At 44.4% G+C, this 26905-nt stretch overlaps 1 protein-coding gene across 3 annotated transcripts in view; it reads right to left on the bottom strand.

Annotated features, from left to right (window-relative positions):
• FGF12 (fibroblast growth factor 12) overlaps nt 1-26905 on the bottom strand; it is a 218459-nt gene that overhangs the window by 52845 nt on the left and 138709 nt on the right. For all 3 annotated transcript variants that reach the window (XM_033068850.2, XM_033068851.2, XM_033068849.2), the window contains 2 exons: nt 22942-23052; nt 15988-16091 (listed from right to left, as the gene is read on the bottom strand). In XM_033068850.2, the coding sequence (XP_032924741.1) occupies nt 15988-16091; nt 22942-23052 (215 nt within the window). The remainder of the gene's footprint in view (nt 1-15987; nt 16092-22941; nt 23053-26905) is intronic.

Raw genomic sequence — 26905 nt, 5'->3', positions numbered from 1 at the left:
ACAGAGAGATGAGTTAGAAAGATGCAGGGAGGGATATTTTCACCACATGGATGCTGCCAAGTTTTGCAGAGCACAAGAGGTGCCCTGAGGTCTAGATCAAAAGCTAGTCCCCCAGGATCTTCTGAAGAAAAACACTTCCTCAGTTCAGCCAAGAACTTGACCAGAGGAGCAACTGCAGATACAAGATTTCCGGTTGAATTGAGGATATGCTGGTGTCCCTTATGATTTAGTTATTCTGTAAGGCCACTGAACCAGCCCCAGAGATAACCAGCTTGAAGGAGATGGGTATGAACAGCTCCTGGCTCCCAGTGCTAGCAATGCATGGAAATACAGCAATGGCCACTGCAGCCTTCTCTGAGGTGCATTTTCAGTCAAAAACCCAAAGAATAGAAGTGAACGGAGAATCTGTGCAAGGCCACCAACTTTAAAATACACTCAGAATGCCTGCCAGCTTTTGCTTACTTCATGCAGGTTTCAATTACTCAAGATTCAAAAGTTGCAGAAGGGAAAGTCCATCACTGATAATTACATCAATGCTCACAGAAACTGTGAAACTGTTAACCATAAAGTATTTTGTAGTTTGAAGTGACACTACTGTGAGCAGCTTATACCCAAGTATTTGAAGATATGATTGATGACTACAGGCACAAAGAAAGGGGACACTGTGGAAGTGAAGATAAATAAAAGGACATAATGACCTAAGAAGTGCATGCTGCAGACTCTCCTGCAGGGTCTTTGGAAGGATGTACAGGCTCCTCTGAGAAATATGTGGTTGAAGCTTTTGATGCAGAGCACACAGCTCTGCACAGCTTCCCCTTGCTGCCCTCAATGCATCCACCACCCTTGCTGAGCATGGCAGTCCTCTGCTGTGGAGGATAATGGTTTGTTCTTTTCCAGGGAAGACCCTAGGATAGAGATGAGTTCATACTCTGCCACAGGTTTAAATGGGGTCTTACAGCTTGACTGTCTTGGTCTCTACTGTCCTAGACACTTCCAGTATTCACTATCCTTAGAGAAAACTTGGAAAAGATCTCCTGGCTATAGAAAATTTCTTTCAGACAGTCTCCAAACACATGACAAGGGAGTCCTAAATGATGAGCACAAAACTGAGCTTTTGAAGTCTGTAAATAAAAGGGGGAAGAACTGCAGGGCTGGTGATTACTTTGAAATCCCACTGAAACCACAGGGAGCTGCAAGTATTTACAGCACCGCTGGTAATGAAGTAACTAGGTGCCAGAGCAGTGATTTAGCTGAAATATATGGTATCTAGCTTCTGGGTTTATTCTTTCAGGTGGTGTCAGGCCAATTTATTCCATTCTGAAGTCAGACAGTGATTTCCCTACTTCCCTGCATCATTGCAACTTGACAAACCTGAAAACCAAGAGCTTATTTTTGCCTTTTTTTAATGAATAATATATATCCCAAGGAGAAGCTGACTCCAAACACTGCTGAGGTATTGGAACACTTCTTGGCTGAGCAACATGGGGCAAATAGGGCAAAACGGGGCAAAGGATGACTGATCTCAGAGAGAAACCTAGCTAGGTCTGCAGCAATGTCGACCCTGGAAGACTTCAGGTGTGAGAGGCTCGTGTGAGCTCATCTCTTCCACAGCACTAACAACCCAATAGGAAAAGGACATGTGAAGGAGAAAATCTTCTGAGGTAAAGAACAATGAAAAAAACCTCATGCTGTCATGTAGTCACTCTCTTATCTACTCAAGCTCTTACACAGTGCCCTTAGCACAGCAGCCGAGTGCCTGTCAATCAGCAGCACGCTTATCTGCACACTGTCTCCGTGGGAGCAGCAAAGCAATCTTATCTCCACCATAGAGATGAGCAGCTGAGGCACAGAGATTAAGGGCTCGATCTGGTTACCTCAACACAGGTTTCCAGTGCCATCTAAGATGTCCTGGGGCATGCAAGACATGCACAGGGCCGGCAGGTAGGACCTAAGGGAGATTTATGGAAGCCATGCAGGGGGTGCTGGCACACTGCAGAGGGAGAGGAATGTCCAGGTTTAGACAACTGAACTGAATCATTGAGTCAAGGCAAGGCATTTCTGTTAGAGCAGAGAGCTGAGCCCTAAAAATTGTCCTAATAGCACCCTAAGTAGAAAACTCCCATCTGCAAAGAGAGACACAACATTTTTTTAAAATGTTGACTGCAGGTCTGTTTTATTACTAAATAGTAGTACCAAGTTTTGTGTGCCTGGGACTTAAAAAAAACCCTACTGCTCTCAGGAGCCTATGTACTATCTTCTGGGGTGAATATGAACACCCATCCACACCTTTTAGCCACTATCAAGAAGATCCCTATGGATCTATGGAGTATGGAGTTATTCCTTGTCAAACTCAATAAAAACACAGATTATCATACAAGGGGCCAGAATCAGTATCAGAGTTGCCTTTGTTCACCAAGCCCCCAAGCCCAGATCTCATGCTGAGAGGTGAATGCACTTCATTGTGGCAGTATTTACAGAAAGACACTTTCATTCTAGCTCATGGCAAATCCCTGATGACGATTTAGGAGCTCATAATGAGCTTATTGAGGAAGAATGAAAGGATGCTCAAGGTCACAGCACCCATAGGAGTGCTATCAGTCTTGACATGAGCAGCAAATAAGGTTCCCAAACAGCTGCCAAATCAGAAATAAGCTGCATACAGAGAAGCTGTGCTGGCCTTGCTACAGGCTGGCATTTTGGTGCATTAGGCTGAGGACAGACTTGCAAAACCACTCGAGCAATTTGCACACTTGGCTCCCCTTTGCAGCAGCTCAGTGCAAGAATGGTGGTGAAGCACAGCCTGGCAGGCCTGGCTGCTGGAGCAGCCTCCTGCAGCCACACAGGCATCCCTCCTCTGCCATTTGTCCCCTCTGGGCTGGACTGTGGCCATGTGCCTTGCAGGCCCACATCCCAGCTGCTGCCTGAAACACAGGTTTAACCAAATGTCCCCCAGGAATGGGTCTGATTTCAATCCTTTCTTCTGGCTTCACTCTGAAGATAAAAAACCACGCATCAGACACAATCCCCAGCCCCAACAGGTACCCTCCATTGTATTCACAGCTTCAACACTGAGCAGAATCTGATCAATGTCTTAATTTACTTAAGCCTCACAAAGACTTGAAAGAGGAGAATTATTTTTATGTTATTATTTTTTAATATGTGAAATCTGATTAGAATAATCCTGGAAAGGCAGAGAGTGATAAGCAAATAAAGTAGCTGAAAAAATGCAGTTTTGAAGAAGGAAATTGATTTCCTTCCATCCCTCCACATTTGAATAATAAAGTTTCACAAAGACCTTCTTTGCACGAAACTCCTGGAGATACAAGGAACTATAAAATACTTTGCTAAACCTTTAATAAATTGTCTCTCAGAGCTCCTCACAAAAATAGAGATTGCACAGTGGAAGTTTGAGACATGCACACTTGGAATCCAGAGGGAAATGCTTCTATGGGGATGCAGAAGTATTTTACAAACTACTTGAAAGTAGCCTGTGCTATGCTCCTATGGGAGCCTGGGTGCTTTCCACTAAGGACTTACAAACCAAAGGTTAAGTGTGGTCAATAGGAACCTTTTTCTTTTCTACACCTCTCCTTTCATGTGTAAAAGGTGGCTAATTCTCTCTTTTTTCTGGAAAACATTTTGAACTTTCTGGTAGAGAAGTCAGTCTTACTATTACATCCCAGAAAGACACACTGATTTCCAGTTTCCAAAACAGGCACTATTTCTAATGAATTACCTTTTTTTTCCCCACCAAAATCATAACCACTATTAAAAACATTCATTGAAAATTCATACTCCAATGCCTCAAAAGGGAATTGGTCTTCCACATATGCAGTGACATGAGCATGGACCCATTCACTGGACATTACCCAAAGACTGAGCAGCAGTCTCATGATGCTGGAATAAACACTCATCTCAGTTTGCTAAATGAATACCATGAATACCAGTTGGTTTGCTCTAGGTATAACCCAGTGGTAGTGACAGCAGACGTTAAAATTCATCCCTCAATACCACAGAAACTGTACTGCTCCTTCCACCACTGATTGCCTTGGTATGTGATGCTTTACAGTCATACTTCCACCACTGAAAAAAACCCCTATGGAGTAGGGCTACTATGGAATAGTATTTTCTGTTGAGTCCCACCCAGTCCACCTTCAAGCAAAACTACCAGTGCAGAGCTGTCCCACAGTTCTCATGAAGTCTCTGGTCATGCCTGGATGGCACGAGATGCCCTGGAGATGGAATGACTGAATGCAGGCACTATACCAGCACTGCAAAGCACTACTGAAGCTCTGTGAATTCCAGACAGACTGCCCAGCAATCCACCTGGATGGTTTTTGGAAATTAACCCAGCTCTGACAAAACAAGTATTTCTGCACAGTCCAAGATGTTTTCTCAGTGGTCAGAGAGCTCACTCAGCTACTGTCTCTGTTACTGGTTTCTTCCAGTTGTCACTGTGAGTGGCACTTCCTGGAGGTGGACACTGAGTTAAATGCACCCACAAGGGCAACTCTTACATTCATCTAAGTGAAAGCAAGGGGATGTACTGGGTGCTCAACACCTCTGAAAGCAGGGCTTTAAGCTATCTGAGAGCCCATGCCTGTTTTTGTTATTGCAGTTTTCTCTCAAGACGCTGCTGTTCATCTCCTGGGGGCATCAGCACTGACCAAGCGTTTCTTTTCAGAGCACTGCTGCAACCCTGAGCTTCTCAGGAGCAGTTTCTAATTCTCCACCTGCCATCTTGTGAAGCCGACACTGTAAACAGCCCCAGCTCCTCGGGTGGCTGAAAAAGAGATATCTGTGGAGCCCTGAGCAACTGCACTTGACATATGGTATTAAGATGTGCAAGGGAAGATGGCTGGCAAAGGACGACTCTCCTGTGGTTCTTTTGCCTGCTCCCATTATCCTCAATGATGATTGCTAGGGACATAAATGCTGAGGAGCCAGAAAAGAAATGCAATGGGAAGACAGAGGGAAAAGCAATCCCAGCCTACACAGTGCACAGCAAAGAAAGCAAACTGATTTGCTCAGACACAAGATACTACACAAACGAATTGTGTTGCTGCTGATGCACCAGTTCCCTAAATAATCACTGTGATACAAAAGAAAGCTTGTGATTAAGGCAAAATATTAGGATCAGGGAGAAGGCCTAATCCAATCTCCATGAAAGACCTTGGGCATATCATATCACATGATGAATTTTCCCAGTTTGAGTGGAAAATTATCAGCAACTCACAGGACATCCACAGACCTCTCCTGTAGACGAGGCTGTGGTGAGTCTCTATGAAGATAGACAAGCAGGAGGTAAAAAAGATGCAGGATATCTCTAAGAACAGCATAGCCAGTGCTGGTCTCCTGCAGCATGCCAGGAGAATCAAGGAGGAGAAGTGCTTTGTCCGGCGAAAATGCCCAGAGCAGTAGTAAGAGGTGCAAGAAGACAGAAGTTGCTTTGGACAAGCCAGTGTAACAGCTGTGAGACTTTTTCTCCTAAGAACTAACAGGGCAACAATCAACATTATGGAACCCAACTGTTGCACACGTGCACAGCACCCTTCTCCTGAGCTGGCTGGATCCCTGGCAAAGGTCCTTCTTCCAGCAGTGTTCTCTGCCCTGCTGGGAAGGAAGGGGCTCTGTGCAGCACCTAACTGCCAGGGAATAGGCACAGCACAGAGGAGTGGGCTGCAGGGAACAGACTGCAGGCACCAGCTGCAGAGGGTGATGGTTCTCCTTGGCACCAAGTACAGTCCAATGCTCAAAACCCATCAGCTGCCCCAGCTCCACCACCAGCAGTTATCCTGCCTCAGGAGGAAAGAGGGAATCTCTTTGCAGTGCATGTGAATCACCTTAGAGCAATATGGGACAATGTGGAGACTAAAGCCACTAGAAGCAGGAAAGTCACTTCAAAGGTATGTCCTGCATGAGTGCATGGGCTTTGAACACTGAGCAGGAATACCAAGAACTGCCCTTCTCAACCCCTGCTTGCTTCAGATTCCTGCAGTGGGAAGCAACAGCCCAGCACAGCCACTGTGCTTGAGGGAATGTCAGAATTGGGCTGAATGTCTCCCCTCATCTCATTCTGCACATGCATAGGAAGTTGGATATTATCTTTCTTGGTGCCTCCTCACTCAACAGCCTTGTTCAAAATCCCTGAGGTTCTATTTTCCTCTATTTCATGCTTACAATGATTTAGGGGTGGGAGAGAAAAGGCTGAGCAGGAGATTCATACTGATTTCTATCTCAGGGGCTTTAGAAAGAAGCAGATAGTCTTTGTCCAGCTGCAGTCATTCCTCTGCAGTGTTCCAGCAGCTGGGAATCAGTAGGGTGTGCATACAACTTCCAAGGGCTGTTATCAATAATGTATTTGATGTGCAGTCTTCAGCAGCTGACCAAGGAATGTCTCATAAAGAGAAGGAAATCCTTTGGTCTTCTCAGGAGGAAAGTGGTGAGGAGACAGAAAGATTTACCATCATTGTGCCATGTCTAATTTATGTCAAGAGGTTGTTCACATTTCAGAAAGCTTTTAGCATGGGGCTGGTGCATAGGTATGTACTTGGAGGATTAGGGAGCATATTGTGAATACTAAAATGCTTTCAGCTTTCTGCAGTCCCCTAACTTATAGGGAAGAGCTGCAGGAAAGGTTACCACTGCTTCCAAGGCACAGTCCAGTGCACCTGAGATACCATCAGCATGTGGGAGGTGGCAGGGCAAACTCACAGTCTCTGTACTGCCTTCTCAATGGCTGAGACATTGAAATACTGTATTAACCTGTGACTCCTGTGTGTGTGAGGGATTCATTGATTTCACAGAGGTACCATTAATTTAATGTCATTTAAACATTTCAGGGCTCGTCAGGAGTAGCCACCTCCACACAACAAAGTATGCAATCCCTAGTTCATCAGCAGTGAAGAAGGTCCCTTTGTTAATCAAGCAAAAACTGTTGAGAAGGCCACAGGCATGTGAATACGCAGTTTGCATCTGCTAAGATAAATCCGCTGGTTTGGGTTTGTCCAAAATACACTGATGTGAGAGTAAGAAGTGGTTAGGGAACAGGAGAAAGGATGACAGAACTGAGGTGAGCAGCAGAAGCTTGGGAAGTGTAACTAAAGAACAGCAAAACTGCCGCAAGCAAATGAAATTAGTCACGAAAGATTAAACATGTAACCTAATTGCAGGCAGAAAGGTGATGATACACCATAAAGGGCCTAATGGGTACCAGTCCAACTATGATTACTTGGTTCTCCAGTCCTGCAAGCAGTCTAAAAACAACTGCTGGTGCAGCAGAGAGTGTTTCTTTAAGTTTGCTAAAGAAGGACCAAGCTGCAAGTCCAAACTCTGCTCTGAATCATCCTGTCTGGGCTCAGTCTCCAGCCAAGAGAGATTTTCTACTTCTATTCATGATGCAAAAGAGGCCTTGACTTTAGTACTGGAATTCTCAAAATCCCAAATTTCTCATAACCCTGCATTCATGATTACACCCTCTACTCCTGCCCTGCACCACTTGGGGCTGGTGGCCATCAGCCATGGTCATTGGGTCACTGCACACTTCTCTGAAGGGGTCCTGAGCCCACAGGCTGATGAGAATTACTGACAGCACACACAGGAATGTGCAAGCACATGCAGTAAGAATGTGCAAGTCCTGCTCGCTACCCTGCACTGTCACAGCTTCCAGGGTAGGACAAGGACCAGCTGGTGGGATGAATGAGCTTTGTGTGTGTTTGAGCTCACATTAAGGTTAATGTATGAAACAATCTGCTCTGCAGGACGCTGGTTAAACTAACTGGCTGCAGAGGCTTTGGGATGATTGCTAAACCAACCTGCTCTGCAGAAGGTCCAGGGTGAAGCAAAGCCTCTCTTGTAATAATGACTGTCTTATGTCATCTTTCTGCCCTGAAGAACCAAGGACCTCTGAATGTGCCTGTCCCTGTGGTGTTGGATGGCATCATCTCAAAACCCTGTGGGCCCCACCCTCAAACCATTCCAGAGGCAAAAAAACCATGGAAAAAACACCAGGTGTTACAGCAGATATTAATTCATTCAAAATTTACAAGTTGACTAATGTAATTAAATGCCCTAGAAATAAACAACCAGCAGATCTGACACTCTCAGCCATTTCCCCTCGAGGCTGACATTTTTAGTCTCCCAGGAGAGTTGGGCATATTTTTTTTAAAAAAGTCAATCCCTGTGGCAGTGGCAGGGTGGGTGAGCAGGACAGGCTCTGTCTCTGCTGCAGGCTGCTTTCCCAGAGCCCTCCAAGCCCTGTGACAGGGCCAGCATGCACAGCACAAGCCTTTGCAGCGCTGCTCTGGCACACCTCAGATGCCATGAGGCCAGCTGCAAGGACCAGGCAAGGCTCAGGAGGCCCTGGAGCAGATCCAGAGCCGTGTCCTGCCTGCCTGCTCTGCTGCCAGGTTGCCTTTGGGCAGTGCTGCTGGCAAGGTGCCCCTGAGCCCCTCCCTGCTCGCACACAGCTCACAGGCTGCCGGCACAGCCCCTCTGGCCATCCTGTGCCTCTGCAGAGCCCAGCACACTGTCAACACACAGCACTTCACAGCACATCACAGCAGGGACAGCAGCACACACAGACCCCTTCCACCCCACGCTCCCTTCCAAGGATGGAGGCACTGCAAGAGAAGATGGGAAGATTTGGAGTTTTCCTTGCAGCATGGAGTGTCTCATTCAGAAAGATGCCAGAAGAAGCGTTTGGAAGAGGCAGGTATTCCCCACAGCCTGTGGCCCTGTGACAGGGGTGACCAGGGAACACAGATTCACAAAAGCACCAAGATGCAGTTCTAGCACTTCACTGAATTGTACACACACATTTCAGGCCAGGTTCATAACTCCTGCTGTGCACGTCTACTTCAACAATTTCAGGAGGTTCCTGTGCCAGAAGCCAGCCCTATGTCTTGGGATCCATAGTAACAAAAGCCTGTAGTACCTGAAGTGAATTCCTGTGATCCAGAGACCTCAATAAAATTATTTTTGTTTTGCAGATGCTTAGTCAAGACATTACCCTCTGACAACAAAGCAGGGATAGTTCAGGTTCCCATTCAGGCCTTTCTGCTACAGTACCCTACACATTCCCCAGTTTCAGCCAATCTGTCTTGAATTAGCCCAGGGACTTAGTCTCTCTCCCTTGGCAAACAGCATTACAATTCAATGTTCCCAATTTTTAAAGTTTTCCATCACTTGTCTCCCAGTTATAATTACATTCACACAGTCAGTAAAATTTCTTCCTTGGATTTTTTAGCCTCTCCCCTGCTTTCACCTCCAGAGCTGTTAGTCACTGTTTGACAAAGGCACACTATTTCCTAGTTTTATCCATTCTGTATTTGAGTTTGGTATTATTAGAAAAGAGATCCAAATCATTTCATTAACACACACCTGACCTCAGTCAAACATATCCTCTCTCAAAACTTTCCTTGCTTCTTTTCATATCAGTGCCCTGGACCCAGGAAGGACAATATTCGTCCTGCCTCCACTACAAAATAAAATGTTAATGATAGTCCCACTGTAACCTGGGATATCCTGGAGTTTTGTCTAGATTTCACTTCTGGAAAACAGATAACAGACTAATTATTTAATAATAATTTATTGTCAAAATAGACACTGGATAAATGGTGTTAAAAACAAGCAAAGCAGGCCAGAAAATTTTAGGAAAAGCCAAATATTAGCCAGGTAGTGGAGAGAGGATCTCAGTTACCAGCCAGTCTTGCATCCCCCAGCTAGCAAGATGCAAAGGAATGGCAATGGAAGGGACTTCTGCTGTAAATACCTCTCCAGGAAGACATTTTCAAAGTCATCTTTTGGGTTTTGCCTGCTGGGATAAATGTTCCACCTGCATATCATTTCTGCTAAACAGGGGCTTCGTTGTACACTGTCCTGTCCTCAGTCTAGACATGTGTTCCCTTCCAAAATCCAGCTCAGACATTGTATTGCCATGGACTGTTCTGCTTTAACCTCATCATTTTCCCTGCAGTGATTAATTAATCACACACAGCACACAGGCAAGCTCTATGCAATGCTACTGCTGCTTAGCACCTGCTCCACAGGCTCTGCCTACCTGCCTATCCAGGGCAAGGCTGTCTGGCCTCGAGGAAATCAGCAAAACAAACACTGTGCAGGAGATGGCAGCCCCCACTGACTCATCTCTGGTTTTACTCTTGCCTTCACTTCAATTTACAGCATCCCCTCCCTGATGGTGTTTTACCCTCCCTCCACATTTCAAGGGAATCATGTGGGATCAAAATGCTCCGCCAAAATCTAAACATTTTGCTCTGATTTTATTAGGAAATGATAAGGCAATATAAACCACTCTAAAGTTCTTTCAAAATGGGAATCTGTAATGTTTCTTTGGGGAAGTATCAAAATGAGATGAGTCAGCACCTCTGGAGCATTTTCCCCCCATCTTCTTCCAAAATGAAATTTCAACAAAAGATCATAATTCATCCCAACACTGACAGACCACTGCTCACAAGGGGAATGGCCCATCTCTGCTCCTCCAGCTGGTGTTAGGTAAACCATTGCATGTTCCTAAATACTCTGTGTAACTAAGGCTAAGAGAAGAATATTTTTATTGAAGCTTACTTATCTTTTATAATGTCATTGCTATCATATAAGACAAGGTAACAGCAGCTAGGAAAGCAGGATTATGCCCTGCTGTTACTGATTTTTTCCTCTGAAGGTCTCTTGCTTGAACAGCAAAGCCTGATCTAACTCATTCCAGATGTGAATTCCTCATTCCAGATGTGAATACAAGGTGCACAGCCCCATCTCTCCCTGTGGGAGCTGTACCACAGTGCTGTGCTGGGAAGTTCAGGGAATACAGGGACCTCAACAGGGTGCCAGATGAGAAACCCACCCCCAAAGAGCCACAGAAATGCACCATGGCACTCTCCTCACCTGACAAGCAGAACAACACTGATGGCAGCATCTCACCAGGGGAAAAGGGACCATTTTATTACTGACAGTTGTATTTATAAGTTTCCATGCTACAAGGATGGCATGGCCAGGGTGCCTGCCAGGAGCTGTATTTTAGGAACATTTCAATGCAAGGCTGGAATCTGTTCCAGGGCCTGACTCTTCTCAGGACTGCTCCTTCCCTGAGTATCCATTTTTTTCCCATATTTATGAAAGAGTTAGGGGACAGGAGGAGCTTTTTATCTCCCAATTAATGCCTTCATTCAACGAGCCCCTTCAAACACCCAGTGAAGAAGAGTAGATACTCTGGAGAGAAACTAAAGGCTCATTACATTGCTCTCCTGCTGTGCTTTGCCTTTGGGGACATTCCTCTCTCCCTCCACTGACCTGGCTTCCCTAAACTAGGGAATCCCCCCAACAAGTGTGCCTTCTTGGAAGGTTTGCAAAATGTCCAGGATACCTGCCTGGCCTATCTGTGCTTCTGACCAAATCAACTAGTACACTGGAGATCAAGCAGGAATTAAAGAAATGGCATTGGCAGGAGTAGGTTTAACACCCAAGCCTATCACGGGAAAGAATGCAGCCCCTGACCTTGGACTGATGTAAACAGCAGTGCAGCAACCCAAGAGGAGTTGTAGCAAAATAGTTATAGCATTGCAAGCAGATTAAAAATACATTTAATATACATACTTCCCCAGATGCCTGTTCATTATTATTCAAGACATGTTTATTATGCAAAATGATAAAGCAGAAAAAAACGAGAGGAAAAGAAAATGCAAAGACACACTGAGCTTTTAGCATGACTGGGGTTTTCTCAATGCTGCTTAGATTTTTTTTTAATTATGCATAATCATTCCCTTATTAGCAGGAATCTTTGAAGTGATTCAGGCTCTAATTTCAGCATTTCAAATTCACAGGTTTATACTGAAAAACCATAGTGAGTTCTTGTAAGCGACCCATTTTATTTCCCTCTGCATTCTCTATCTCTGTTAGGGTTTTCTACGTCTTCCCAATAAATTATGTATCACAATTTGCCATTTCAAAAATAATTAGAACTCTGAGTTAAACAACAAGGATATCTGAGAGCAATACATTTTAGAAAAGACGTGTTTTGCACTTGGGGCAAATCCAATCCCAGCTGCAATGCCACTGAATTATACATATCATCATATGGAGAGATGCACTTGCAGTGTACTTGGAGTGATTGGGTGGATCTGTGGAGACTCTACAGCCCCATGACAAAGATCTGCTCTGGGGGAACCAGGTTTAATACTTCACAGGCACTCCCCTTCCCATGCCCCTGTGAGTTGCTGCAGGAATAATAGAGGGAAAGCTGGGAACCAAGGAAAGAAACTTCACAAAAAAAAAGGTACACAGGAGTGGAAATTAATTTGGTGGTGGAACTATTAACTCCAGACAGACAGGAGAGCATGTTCTGAGTCTTCTCCAGTTACGATTAGGCTGTAAACTCACTGGAGCAGGACAGACCTCTTTATTCCATGTTTCTGAATGCTGTGCAACAGCCAGCCTGTGGTCTCAGCTTCTTCCCAAGCACTGAGGCACTATAAGCTATATCCACTGCCCTTCAATCATTCTGTGCATTTTTACTTTGGCATCAAATGCTAACAGTGAATCTTCAGGAGAGTCATGTCCCTCCCCAGAACAGGTGCTGATTGAAACCTTTGTGCACCATCAGGGAATTTACAGCTGCTGTACATTATAGGAAATCAAAAGGGAACACACCAATGACTAATGCAAGCTTGCTATGCAGACAGTGGCTTGCATCCTACTTTCTGCAAAGCAGGATGCCTCCAACCAAAATATTTTCTTGTCTACTTATCACCTAATTCCCATGTTGACCTCAGAGATAGCAATAACCTAGTCTGGGGGAAAGAAAATCAGGTATCTAGTGTAAGTAAACAATGCACAGGTCCCAACAGCTGCTTCCCAAACAAAGAAGGTTTAGCATCTAATAAATTTAGGCCGCTAAAGCTGGCTAGGAATATATGGTTGGCTTCAGCCCAGCAGCCCAGGCTGACACTATCCCTGCCTGAACAGATGAGGTGGGGATGAGGAAACTCATTGCAGAAGGTAGCGATGTGGCTGAGCCATAGGAAGGTCTCACAAGTTTCTACAAAATGCTGTCTCACCACGTTTGGCTTCAGAGGACTCTACTCAGCCCCTGCTGGGGCTGGTTATTCTAAGCCCATTCATTCAAGAGCCCATTGGCCTAAACTCAGAAGGAGCTGGCACAAGCCATCCCTAAGAACAGGCTGATAACAACCTCTGGTTTGATCCAGGGTGAGGATGTCAGCCAAGACCTCAGCTGTCACACGCAGATTAAACATCACCAAAAACCTCACAAAACAAAACCAAAACAAACCCACAGTGATGACATGTTCAGTTACAGCATCCATCTGGGTTAAAGAGGAGGGAAAAAACTCTAACTCAAACCAAAAACAAACAAATGAGCAAACAAAAAAAACCATTTCTCTGGATAATTTTATCTGAAACCAGTCCTGGACTTGAGGGTGTTCTGAGAAGTCCTTACAGGGCTTCCACGCAGCATGGAAAGCAGCCAAACAATTCATTTGTCAATTGGCTCGTGTGAGTGAACAATATCTGTAGGGAATGTTGACCCATTTTTTTCACAAATCCCCCAAAAAGGCTAGAGAAAAAAGCCAGGTACATACACAGAGAAAATAAAGCTGTAGTTTAGGGTCTGCTAAGCCAAGAGTAGGGAAAATGTGTCCCTGGTGTGGTCAGCAATGAGGTCCAGGCAGCATGACCTGAGGACCCTTGCCCCACAAGGAAAGCTGCAGCATCCAAAAGAGACTGCCTGAACAGGCTGAGCTCTTCTTAGACATATCCAGTTCTTTCATGTCATCCTGATCTCATCCCTTGTCCTTTATACTGAACTTGACCCACACTCCCTAACACAATTTATCCACAAATTTTCTATTTCCTTGCCTTGGGGTTTGCTCCCAAGCACAGTGAATTCATTGACTTACTGCTGTAAGACAAAGACAGAGCCACCAGTCATCACAAGGCAAGTATCCAAAAAAGTCCATCACCCATTTAGTGCAAACAGAAACCTTGCATCACATTGATGAAATGAACAGTTTCACTCTTATTAGCTCAGACAGAGCTCAATGCCATCAAGCTGTGGCATGTAATGAGGTTCAGTTCATTAAGCACCGGTCATCACAGTGCATCCTTCCCCATCAGCCTTCCCTGATTAACCTTCCTACTCAAGACAGGTACACTCACTGGAAATAAGCAGGCCCATTAAACCACCCTCACTTGAAAACATGTGTGATCTGGTGCCTTTCAGGATACTTGAAATGACTAACAGATGTGTTTCCTGGACAGCATAGTCTTCCTGCTGTCTACCACCTCTTGGTGTGTCCCTCCCACCCTTTATATCGTGTCTCACTACTACTAGAGAGAATTTTTCTCTGTATCTTCTCTAGTGTCTTAGCTGTCAAACATCATTTTTCCAATTCTCTATTTTTTCTTTTTCCCAAGACCCACACCTTTCCTTCCCCTGCACTATTTGTTCAGAAGATGATGACCACTCATTGCTCCAACAGGACCCCGTTGGCTTGCTGTGGCTCTGTGACACACTCTGATTTCCTGCAATCCTCATTTACAGGACACTGATGGTACAAGGAGCCCCAGCACTGGGCCAGAATCGTGTTCTGCATTGCACAAACAGGGCAAAGCACCAGTCCTGACCCCCTGACAATGCACCCAGAGGGATGCACACGAAACAATGCAGTACCACACCATGCTCGGTATTACCTTTAGGACTCTGATAGGACTCTGATAGCTTTACAAAAAGAGGAAGTTTTCATTGTTAGTAAACCAATTTAATTTATTTAGAAGCAGTCAATTATGTTTACTGGGCTATGAAAGAACAGGAAGCGTCTGGCATCCACAGAGATCCAGACTGATCTCTCTGTCTCTTCTTGACAAGCAGCCAGTTTTGAGACCTATCTCACCAGGCATACTAACACATCCACTTGCTTTCTGCCCTGAGCTGCTGGGGAGACAGAGCCTTGTTATATCCCAAGAGAAAAGGAGAAAGCCCAATCATGTGAGTGGTATAAAACTGACCAGGAACAAAGACAGAAGTGAAAAGTTAGGAAAAATTTAACAGAGCAACCCAAACTGCTGTTCTTTCAGTGGTCCCATCTCCATGCTCACACACACTTTTGAAGCAAAGTAAGTGCCCAGGCAAGAGCAGAATCCCTGCACTGTAAATTTACACAAAGGCAGATGAGATTAGAATCTGGCTATGCGCTGTAAAGCTATCAAAACTACAGAAATGAGAAGTGTATTATTAACTATCACTTTTTACTATGTAGAACTAGAACAAAGTTATTTGAAGCATAAAAATTCTGGCAAAGGGCTGCCATATTTAATAAATCACCGAATCAATTATTCACTGTGAAAATCAATTACTTACTTTAAATGAGAATCTTATGAATAACCTCATGCCCTTTCATGCCATCTAAGAAAGTTATAAGGGAATTAGTTGGCAAAAATTGCTGCACTTATCTTTTATGTGCTTTAAAAAGACCACACAAATACAGGGAATTTCTGCCAACAGAATAGTCCAGAACCCTTTTAAGAGAGTCAGGGTATTGCTGTGGATTTACACTGCAGACAAAAGCAGAGTATGACCCATTGGGGCACCACCTATGATCAGGTATCGGGATGCAATTCAGAAGCAATCCCATTGAGTCCATGCCATTTCACAAATGAGAAATCAGAATATGACCAGCCAACTCTATAGAAACGCCTCAACAACGTGACTTACATTAAGTACAAACCTAAAGGAACAGAAAGTGTATCTTCACAGGTCAGGAAATATTGCCACAGATCTCCGTGGAGACACTTTAAAGTGAACATTGTACGGCCTTGCAGCAGCTCCCCCGGCTCCTGCTTTTAAAGGTTTGCTGATACGTGACTGTTTTCAGAAAAACTGGAAGTCCCAGTGCAGTCTGCTTCCTCCCACCTACAAAACCAAGGCACTCCAGGAGCCCAACAGTGCAAAGTACTTACTGAGCTGTAGAGATATCCCTCAGCATTCATGGCAACGTACAGACCTGCCTTCACCCCTTGGATTGCCACCACGCGAAGACCCACAGGAATTAGATTGAAAAGGGCTGTGGAAGGAAAAGAAGAGCAAATGTTATGGATTCATCACCCTACATGGACACTACTGCTTTTGCCCCAGGGCCAGCCCACCCCACTCCTGCCTCTCCACATTAGAGATTGCATAGGACCAAGCATCCTGCTTCCAGCTACAGGGAAGGACTGCAGCTATGGAGCTGATGGTGAAAGGAAATTTTTGAAAGTACTGGGTTTGGCTGCCTCCCAAATGCCTTAACACACCCATCAGTCTGTCTGATCACTGCCTTTGCAATGCCAAGGGCTCATCTGTGCTCCCAAGCAAGAGTATCATGACAGCTTTCTGAGGGCCAGCTGAGCCAGGGCAACTGCACATATTCAGACTTTGCCTGTGGCAAACACAACAACACAACTCAGTTTAGCTCACCCTGAAACACATTTAAGCCTAGTCACACTTTCCTGCATTTGCCATATGTTAAAAGAGTACACAGACAGCGACCATGGCCAGAAGAATGCAAATTAACTTGGCTGTGTGTTAGCCCATGTGATCCTGGGCTGTCAAGGGAATGAAGAAACTCAAGAAGAGACAGTGCTCCACTCTGGGACATCAGCACTGCTCCCCATTCAGGATCAGCACTGGAAAGGACAGAAGAGGACAAGATCTTCCATTATTCAGTTTTACGGCAATCTTATTGATTAAAGCATTGCAATCACTTCCTCTCAGTTAATTACTTTATTGCTTGATTCCCACCCAGCAAACCCTGTATCTCATTGAAAGACTCTCCCCATGAGTATATACATTAATGTACTGTCAGGCTTTTGCTACATTTCTAACAGCATGGGTTCAAAGAAGAGACTATTATCAGCACTGATAGACTGAGCACTGAAGCATTAGCATGGCTTTGTTTCTATTGAGCTTACAGGACAAGAGTATTTAGATGTTGCAGGATCCCTTGTGTTTCAGCTTACAAAGAGCTAACTTGAACTCATCCCAGGAAGCTGAAGAAATGGAAAGATGGGCACAGGGTCACACAGGCACAAATCTAAGCACAAATACAGTGGAAATACTTCACTCAAAGTCTCTTCCCGCACAACAGCCCTGAAACAAGAATATGCAATGCCACTTTGCTCAGGACATCTACCAGTGTCTTGGCTCAGCTGGTTTCAGGGTTGCCTCTAAAAAAGGATCCACAAATTCCAGTGCACATGAATATAATTTTTTCTTCACTTAATTCCCAAGGAAATGATTCCCCTCAATGAGTTGCCCAAAATGGAGACACCTCAAGTCTACAAGAAGACCCCAGACCCCTACTCTCATTTCAGCTCCTCCTTGTGCTTTTAAGCACTATATTCAGTAAAACATCAAAGATATGCTGAAGTCTTACCAATCCAGTGCCTGTAAGTGTGTTTTTGGGGGAGAATGTCAAAAGATGTATATGGAAAATGCAGTCCAGGCTGGGTATTGGTCTGTGAATAACTGGAGTCGAGGACAGTGCTGTTGTCAGAGCAACATCCCAGAGTAACTACTCAGCATTAGAAGTGCTGCCTATCCCTTTCTCCCTACCATGAAGGTCTAAAACCTTCTGCAATTAACAAGTCTATAAGCAATTCCCCTTCCCTGTTTCTTCCTCCAACTGAAAAATGGAGCATATTACTGCTAATAATGAAACAAAATGGGCATCATCATTCATTTCCAACAGCCAATTTGTCTTGCATAGAAAACTTGTGACAGACCATTCAAAGCATTCATTAGGCAGCAAGGTGATAACACCCAGAATCAGTGGTTGAGAAGTTCCACTTGGAAGCACCCACGTGTTTCCAATTCTCTTTCCACCTCTACATGCAGAGGGAGCAAATGAACAATCCTACTGTGTTGTGCTACAGTAGGAGGACCACTGCCAGTTCCCAAACTCCCTGGGACCCTGCTGCACCCACGATCATGGCAGAGCATCTCCTCCTCTAAAGCAGGGCAGCAAGTGGGCAGGCATAAGGGCACAAAGCTGACAGAGGTAGCTGACAGCCAAAAGAGGCTTTAGGAAGCAAGTATTGTCCTCTGTTTAAAAAACCCAGCACTTTGGGTAAATCAAGATTTTGTAAATTCCCAGAGCTATGTCTGCACCCAAATCTAGAAATACCTTTGTAGAAGTTGATGACTTTTACTATCATGCTTCCAAATACATATTTCATATTTAGAAGAGATTTAAAAGCTTATAAACCTTGTAGTAAGAATGTAAAAAGGGAGGGAAACCTCTCAATCAACCTCAAAAGAAAGATGTCTCATTTTTTTGAGGAAAAATAATCTGATTAATTTGAAACAGCAGATTTGAAAACAGGAAAGAAGACTAGCTATGATAGAATAGAACTGGACACTGGGTATGCTGATGTGAAAAAGAGAAAATTTTTAAAATGTTTTTAAAACAGTTTCTCTACTGCAAGTGGCACATATTCTATGCCATCTGCAGCTTCACGGAAGGGACATGCTGTTTTACTTCATGGGCAAAAGAGAAAAAACTCGAAGATGTTGAATATTTGTGCCTCTTTTCTTTCATTACATCTTACTATCTTCAACCAGCAGTATTTGCACCTGACTCTACTACTTCTAGCACACTCCAGTCCTTAACACATGAGTGTACTGTCACTGTTATGTTAGGGTAATTTTCCAGCTAAATTCTGAATGCATGTTTCCCTATGGGTCTAAGTTATCTACAGAAACAGAAGAGTGAGGCAAGACCTGCCGTATACAAGGTGTGGTCCACGTGCTCAGCTTCAAACGGCAGCAACTCAGAGGAGCTAAAGTCATTTACAACAGGTGATTTGTTCTTGAGCAAGACATTTGTGCTGCACATAGATAACAAAGAACCAATGGAGGATGCAACAGGCCAGAGCAGCCTCAGTGCATGAGGTGGTGAGGATCAAGACCCTGAGGGAGTGAGGAAGGCGGCTGAGATGATCAAGAGGCTCTGGTGCAACACATGACAAAATAAAAAACTGAGGGAACTTATTTGCATTTGCTTAACTCAAAGAAGGAAAAGCCACAGACAGATTCTTCTCAGAGAAGCACAATAAAAAGACAAGAGGTACTAGACAAAAGCCTCAAATAGAAATGAGGACTGGATATGAAGAAAATTCTCTACAAGGAGAATGGTGCAGCACAGGAACCCGAGAGGTTATGAGAGGTTATGGAATAGCTCATTCCTAGAAATGTTTGAAAGAACTCAACAAGGCTCTGTACAGCTGAAGATAACCCAAGTGAGATGCTGGAATGCAAGCCTCCTTCATCTTCAGGCTAGAAAGCCCCAGACAATATCCTAGATATGCTAGGCTGTTTCCACCTGGTCAGTCCACTTCACCTATCCTTTCTGTACTGTCCATTTGCCAAAGCTTTCCAAATGTTCAGGAGGATTATGTGGGCAGACAAGGAAGTCCCCTAGTTCTTATGAAGGGGAATTACCCTGCTCAGCCCAGGGAAGAGCAGTAACAATGCAAGCACTGACAGCAGCAGTGAGCCCTGAAAGGCCATTTGAGATCACTGGAGCTGGAAGGCAAAGACACTGCCCCAAGTTATGGTTCATACATCACAGCAGGAACACGAACAGGGGCCTCCTACACCACGAAGATGCAATCCAGTGGGAAGGAAACCCTTCACATACCCCAGTGGCAGCAGGCAGAGAATGTGCCCCTCTGCTTACGTTGAGATGGCACGTCTCTAACTGCATGGCAGAAGGAGCAGATGTCCCAGTGCTGGCTCCTGGGAAGCTGGCTGGACGCCCATTCAAATGCCATTAGAATTTGGCTTCTGGGGTTTTTTTTCTTTAAGTGAGAGGAGGTGGAAAATAAATGCCATCAGCTTCAAGAACTCACATAAAATGGGCAACAGATAATTAATTTTAAAATTGCTTAAATATTAGCAGTTCCTCTTGTATAAATAACTAGGTTTTTATTAGAACTTTTAATTCCATCAGATGTATCTGAGGGACACGGCGTGTCTCATTTTAAAGGTTCATTTTGCCAAAGTAAACCAATCTAACATATTCCATGAAAATTATGCATCCTTTCACAATGCTAATTTGAATAATCAGTGTGGGGATACAGAACACAAAGCAATGTATGGAACATGGTGTTCACCAGCTGTTTAACTGTGCCAAGATGACTCCTGCATGGAGAATAGATGGTCATCTAGGGTGGGAAGGATCCTCTTGTGGCCCTCTACAGTGCCCTTCCCTGCTGTGGATGCAAGTTAACCAATCCCTCTTCAAGGATGGGAAAATATTATTTATCTAGTCTTTGATGAGATTTACTTTGCACACACTTCTGACTGGCTGGTCAGGAATCTTCTGGAGAAGCATTCAAAACAGAAAACTGCAGTGAAGCAAATCTGTAAGCTGTTCACTTAGAGAAGCAACTTTTGACTTTCTTCTGGTCAAAATTTGTGATTTTTTTTGGAGGAAGAGAAAAGAAAAAAAAGCACTCCCAAAGTGCAAAATGTGATTTCGTTTTGAAGCTGTAACTGGAAGCTTTATATATTCTAAAATGTTCATTCAAACTGAAGATTTATGGACAAGGCCATGTGGTAAAAAGCTATATAAAATTGAATAAAGCACAGTCCTAATTTCATTTTCAGGAACCAAATATTATCAGGTTGGATTCTTTCCCTCTTTTGAGATCCCCTGAGATCAGAAGATGGGGAATTCTTTGGTCTCGATCTTCTCTCAAAAACTTGCCTAAACTTTCCAGCATAGTCCCGGACTTTGATCCAGTGGCTTGGGACACTTCAGTGAGATGTCTCCTGTCCCACCAAGCTGCTGAGGCAGGGCTGCCATCTCACCAGACAAACTTACACTCTAGAAGTGTACTTCAGCCCATCTACTCCAAGTTAAGAAGACTGGGTGGAAGCAGCTCTCAAGTACTCAGCCCCTGGCCAAATTCATCTCTGACATTTCTGGGAGGATATATAAATCGCAGCTCTTTGGGCAACTGGGGCCCAACCTCAGCCATGAGAACTCAGGAGGTTCCCCTGCAACCACTGAGGGTGCAGCAGCTTCCCTCAGCTCCCCTGTCAGTCTGAAATATTGCAGAACTGCTCTTACATTACTCTGCTGTTTACCTAAATTCATTCCTTCTCCCATTTAAGCCCATTACTTTGTTGTTCAGTCCTCCGTGATAGATGAGGGCAATGAATTCCTGTCATCTCCAGCATATCTTCCCATGTTTTTGACAAATAGGCCTCCAACGGGATTTTCTGCAGCTTAAGAACACCCCAGGTTTTCTTCCTTTAAGAAAAAGCACCTAACACAGCCCACAGAATTCACCCCACGTGTTGGTGTCTGTCTGAGAGTATCTCAAGGCCAGACTCTTCTTGAAGGAGACCAGAGTCTCTGAGTGTAGAAGTGTGTGTGTGTATAAGTCCACAGACTCTCCTGCTCCACACATAAATCAGAAATTGTCTTACTACAATTGGCAGTATTTAATTTGTTCAATATCAGTGTATGAAAAAGGACTAAATCCTGACATTTGCATTTGATACAGGCCACATTTCTGTGGATGCAGCCTCTTGGGTCATTCCACAAGGGCTCTGCCAACCACCTGCAATTTCATCACCCTCTTCCCACAACTTCTCTCTCCTGTACAGACCCCCAGCCCTGAGCTGCCTGCAGCAGAGCAGCCCCAGAACACACCATGCTCCTGCTACAGCACCCTTCAGCTCCCTGGGGATGGGGTAAACACCAGGGATGTGGGGCTGCAGCCACCTGGCTCCCTGTCCAAGTGCACCTTCACAGGACAATGTCAATGCCCTGCTACATGGGCTGCACACCTACAGACACCCCTCAACCTGCAGCCCAGGCCCTGCCTTCCTGGAGGAATGCCACCCTCAATCCAGCTAGGACCATGCTTGAATTAGACCAAAACTTGGCTGCAAATCACGCAGGCTCTTTCTTTCACAAAACACATGAAGTTTGTTTCCATCAACCACTTTTGTTCACCTACAATAATGATTGGGAAGCCAAAGTCCAAGCTGGCCAGGTTAAATACCCCTCTAGCAGTGGTACAGGGAGCTCCAAACCAGCACAGATGAGAAAAAGCAAGACTTGAGTCCTACTCTGTTGATGTAATTTGTGCAGTAAGGATCTGAGCTTAACTGCCCACTCAGGGCATAGGCCCTCATAGGCACTCTGATGCCTATGAAATGCAGAGATGCTGCAGAAAATATTCTATACCTTTTTTAACCTTTTGAAAAGCTTTGGCATTGACAAAACAACTTCCTTTTCAAAAGGAAGACTGACTACTGCTTTGCGTGCATTTAAACCAGTATGGCTCCTGCACATGGCCATGGTTTTTAAACTGCTGCCCTTTGTTGTACAAATCCAACCCCTTGGAACACGGTTTTGGAAGATGACCTTCTCTGACAAGGTCATTTGATACCCTCAGCCTTTACACCAGCCTCAAAGCACGAGACTTCAGTGAACAGCTGCTCTTCTCCAGCCTAGAAATTCCTGATGCTTGCTGAATTTTTTGAGGCTAAAATAGTGAAAACGATTTTCTCCTCTTCTCCTTGGAGAGAGAATTCCCCGTATCCTTTACCCACGTGGCATGTGTATAAATATAATCTCCTTTCTCTTCTGGCAGCAATTCAAATCATGGGTTTTATTCTCCACCCCACCCAGATGGCAGTTACAGAATCGGGGCAGGAGGGAAGAAGATCAGAGAGGAAACATATGAAATTATACTGGCAGGATTTAAAGGGGACGGAGAGAGAGAAAAAAATGTGCAGAAAACAGCTGTTTTCCTCCTAATTTGATCTTTTCAAAAATGAAGCTGCACAAGTGAGACCCACTAGGTGATGCATTTGATTGTAATTGGGTTGCAAAACAGGCTAATTTTTCTTACTGTAGTCACTGTTTTCGTCCTTGGTCCCATCAATTGTACCATCTGGGTGCATCTGCAGGAAGTATTCCTGCTGGCTGAATAACCTTGTCACAATTCCTTTCAGCTGGGGTTCTGCAAAATAAAAATAATAATTATTACCAGATATACCGAGTAGCACAAGACCCAATTTGCTTGTCCCCCGTTAAGCCCTGAGTAATGCAGAAGTGTCTGGCAGGTAAGACTGCTTTCAGTGATTCCTTTCAAGCATGGCTGTAAAATATTCATATATAATACACAGACATACAGGCAAATACAATTGAGATCAGATGAGCAAGTAAAATGAAATGCATACTTGGTGCAGTAGAAGCAGATTATGGAACATCAATTCTCTGAAAGTTACCTACCAAATGGAAGTATTTAGACAGTTGATGTGTTTAGAATATGCCACTTGTTCAGAAGAGCATTTGCTAGCAGTGTTGCAAAGAATGTGCCCATTGTTTCTTATTCTGCTTGTGAAGCCAACCACCTTGCTTTTTGTATGGTTGAGTCACTATCATGCAGTGTCAGTTTTATGCCAATGAAAAGCTACTTAAATCACTGGTATGACAGTGGTGTAAACCCAGAGCAACTGAGTGCCAAATTAGGGCTGCATGTGAGTCCAACTCTATGGGACTTGGGGAGAAAAATTTGGAAAGGAACAGAGACATTTCTAAAACTGACCTCTGAAGCATTTATGGGCCACCATAATGGTAAAAATAAAACAGACCACCTGTTTTAAAATCCTGCATGTTCCCTCCCTCCTAAAACATGTGCCACACACTCTGGCAGATTAGAATCTCTGTCTCCAACAGGGACCTTTCCCAGCTGCTGTGCAGCATGAGCCAGCCATGCCCTGGCTGGATCTTCCCTACTGCCTCTACAACATTTTATACCTTCCTCCTGAAGGGTAAAAGGAAAACTTGAAAAAAAAAACAAAACCAATTTGAACTTCACATGACAGAGGTGTGCAGCTTTACCACCTGTCTCCTCATCCTCCTACCAATCACCACAAACTAAGTGGTGAAAAACAAATCCAATTGTAATCATGCAAGTCTTAAAATTTGTCACAGGCATTGCTGCTGGAACGCAAGCGAGCTGACTGCATGTGAGCAGACGCTCGCTGGGTGGAGGAGATCCTCCCTTGTGTGACAGGAGGTTGTGGTTTTATGTGACCACCCACCAAAAGTAAATAAATAAGACCCAATTATTGCTGGCTCAATGGACAGGAAAGAATCCAGCGTAGCATACCAAAATATCATCAGGCTCCTGCCTTTCATGCCTCTAGTGAGGCTGTTTAATAAGCCATGGTTGTTACATAACCGTGGTCACGTTGTGTGTTAACGTTCCCATGCAGAGCCCTGCTCTCGCTGCATCACTGCACGACTCCCCTTTGGGGAACCCTCACCCTGCTCTCCTGCACTGCCAGCAGCAGCAGCAGGGATCTTAGATGCAGACAGGCTGCAGGTGCAAAGGATTTCAGTTTCAGCAATCCCTACACTAGCCAGAGGAGAGTCAGGTACTTCTCACAGCCACAAAAGCCACTGAATAAATCAGATCAGATGATTTCTATGCTACCTTTAAAAAGAAGTGATTTCAGTGCAGTGAGTGCTGTAGGCTGCAGTCAGGCTTTCTCCCAACAAGACTCAGTGCTGGGACAGTAAATAAGTACAATTGGACTGGTCATCTACTAAGAGCTAATGCTGGTCAAGCCAACATATGTGAAAATGACACCTAGAAACATTTAGCTCACTCTTATCTAAATGAATTACCTATTTTGTTGAATGCAGAAGCTTGATTTAACTTGCTTTTTGTTAGAAAAGCACATCGAAGCTAGAGGAAATGAAAAGCTGCATTCTCAGCCACAAATGCCTGCACCACCCTTCTCAAGTCTGTCCCCTTCACCCATTTATCTAATACCACAATAGTAAAGGCACTAATAGGCACTCTTTGTTATGAGACACCTACATTTGAGTCCCTGAATGAATCTTAGCCTCAATTTTACTCGCTGGTTAAATTTTAATGTTTAAGTACTTTGAATGAAATGGAAGAGCTCCCAGAAGGAGAGATTTAGAAGACGCTCCTGCAGTCTGAGGCTTTCTGTGTGCTGGAGAAGTGGGGAGGTCTTGTCTTAAAGCTCTCTGAAGAGGAGCAGGGAGAGAAAACAACCCTGACCATATCTCTTTTCTTCAGAAGATAACTTAGCTACAGGACAGAATTAGACTAGCATTTTTTCTCCTTCTTAGGGACGCAAACTATATTTCAACCATGCAAATAATTTTGGAACAGGAATCTCTCCCAGTTTTACTAAATAGCCTACCAAGAAAAACACTTAACAGATCAGCTTATTATTAATAACTTACGACATTTTCAGAGTTTAACAGAATAGCACTCAAGATCCCCTGAGGTTTCCTTGCATCATTTCTATAGATGCAAACACTTGCACCAGGGGGCTGTATCACCATAGGAAATACAGGGTAAACCCCAGGGTTCCTTTCTGTTACTGACCTGACTGACACCTGGTCAGCTTTAACAACTGCCCTCTTCATAATGCCAGCCTTTTCTGAGTCATTGCCTACCTAGGGACAATTTGGAGGGGAAATCTTGTGCTATGTGACCTGATTTTGTTGAATGCAGAGGCCCACACCCAAACTCAGAAGTAAAACTCAAAGGGAGTGAAGCAGAGAGTTCTCAGCCATACCCAAACCCCCATTCCCCCTGGCCCTAATAGTCTGAAAGCAGCAGAGCTCCTGTCTCTCCTCGGTGCACAGATCCTCTTCTGCAGGAACATCCCTGCCCACACTCACTTAGGATGCCCTGTAGAAAAAAAAAGCCTCCTCCAGATGCTGAAGGATCAGAGAGCATTTTGGAGACATACAGGTCTCTCCTTCCCTGGATTCTTCTTGTCCTTTTCTACAGCAGAGAAATGCTGGTGAGAAGCTGCACCTTTGGGTACCTTTAGCTACCTGAACTAAACCCAGAAGCAGTGCAGGGAGGTGCACAGCCAGCACCGAGTTCTCTCCTCTGACACAAGGAGGGATGGGGAGCTGTCTGAGCAATGGATGATTTGTCTCACACAGTACAGCCATCTCCCCACCTGAACCGATCCCTCTTGGCATCCCAAGCCCCCACAGGCTGGCCAGGCCAGGTCCACAGGGTCCCAAACCCACCAGTATCTCTCCAGTACCTGCAAAGGAAGCAGCTCAAACACAAGCAGGTGCACAGGTGATAACAGCTGCTGGAGTAGCTGCTTCCCACCAGGGAACCTCTTGTCTTATGTCTGGGCATAAAGTGAGGTACTGGGATTTACCATTCATACAGTAAGCAGCATGGCTGGAGGTCTACAGACAAAATTTTAGGTGAAGGCAACTTTTAACAAGGAGCAATGATTTACCCATCTTCCCCTCTCAGTATGGAACCTGAAGAGAAAATTGTATAATCACAGGACAGGAATTTTACTGCTAGCCCAGAGGTAAAATGCTGCACATGACTTTTAAGAGACCTACTTTTGTCAAATTATGTATTTTAACATCACTTCTTGCCATCTACAGAGCAATTTTATCAGTCTTCCAGCACTGTTAACCCTTATGCTGCAGCATTTGTGCTGAAAACCTCAGTTTATAGAAAAAATCCTCTAAACCTCTGTAAGTCTCCTTGTCACTTAAGGATGCTGAGACACCCTGGTGAAGTCAGAACAGAAAGACAATTAAATAGACTGAGAACTTTCCAGGTTTGCAATAAAAAGAGAACCACCCTTCCCAGCAGACATTATTGACAGTGCTTATTGGAGTACCAGGGGGAAAAAATACAATAAAACCACACAACAGCAATACTTTTGTCTATACTTCCCTCAGTGATACTGCTCCAGGCTATATTCAGTAAGAGAAAGAAGCAAATCATAAAATAAAGGGAAAAATGAAGCACAGATAAGCAAAAATCCTGCTATAAG

This window comes from Catharus ustulatus, chromosome 10 (genome assembly GCF_009819885.2).
Source record: "Catharus ustulatus isolate bCatUst1 chromosome 10, bCatUst1.pri.v2, whole genome shotgun sequence".
NCBI lineage: Eukaryota > Metazoa > Chordata > Aves > Passeriformes > Turdidae > Catharus > Catharus ustulatus.
Note: the sequence above shows the minus strand (reverse complement) of the source record. Positions and strands in the feature narration are given on the sequence as shown.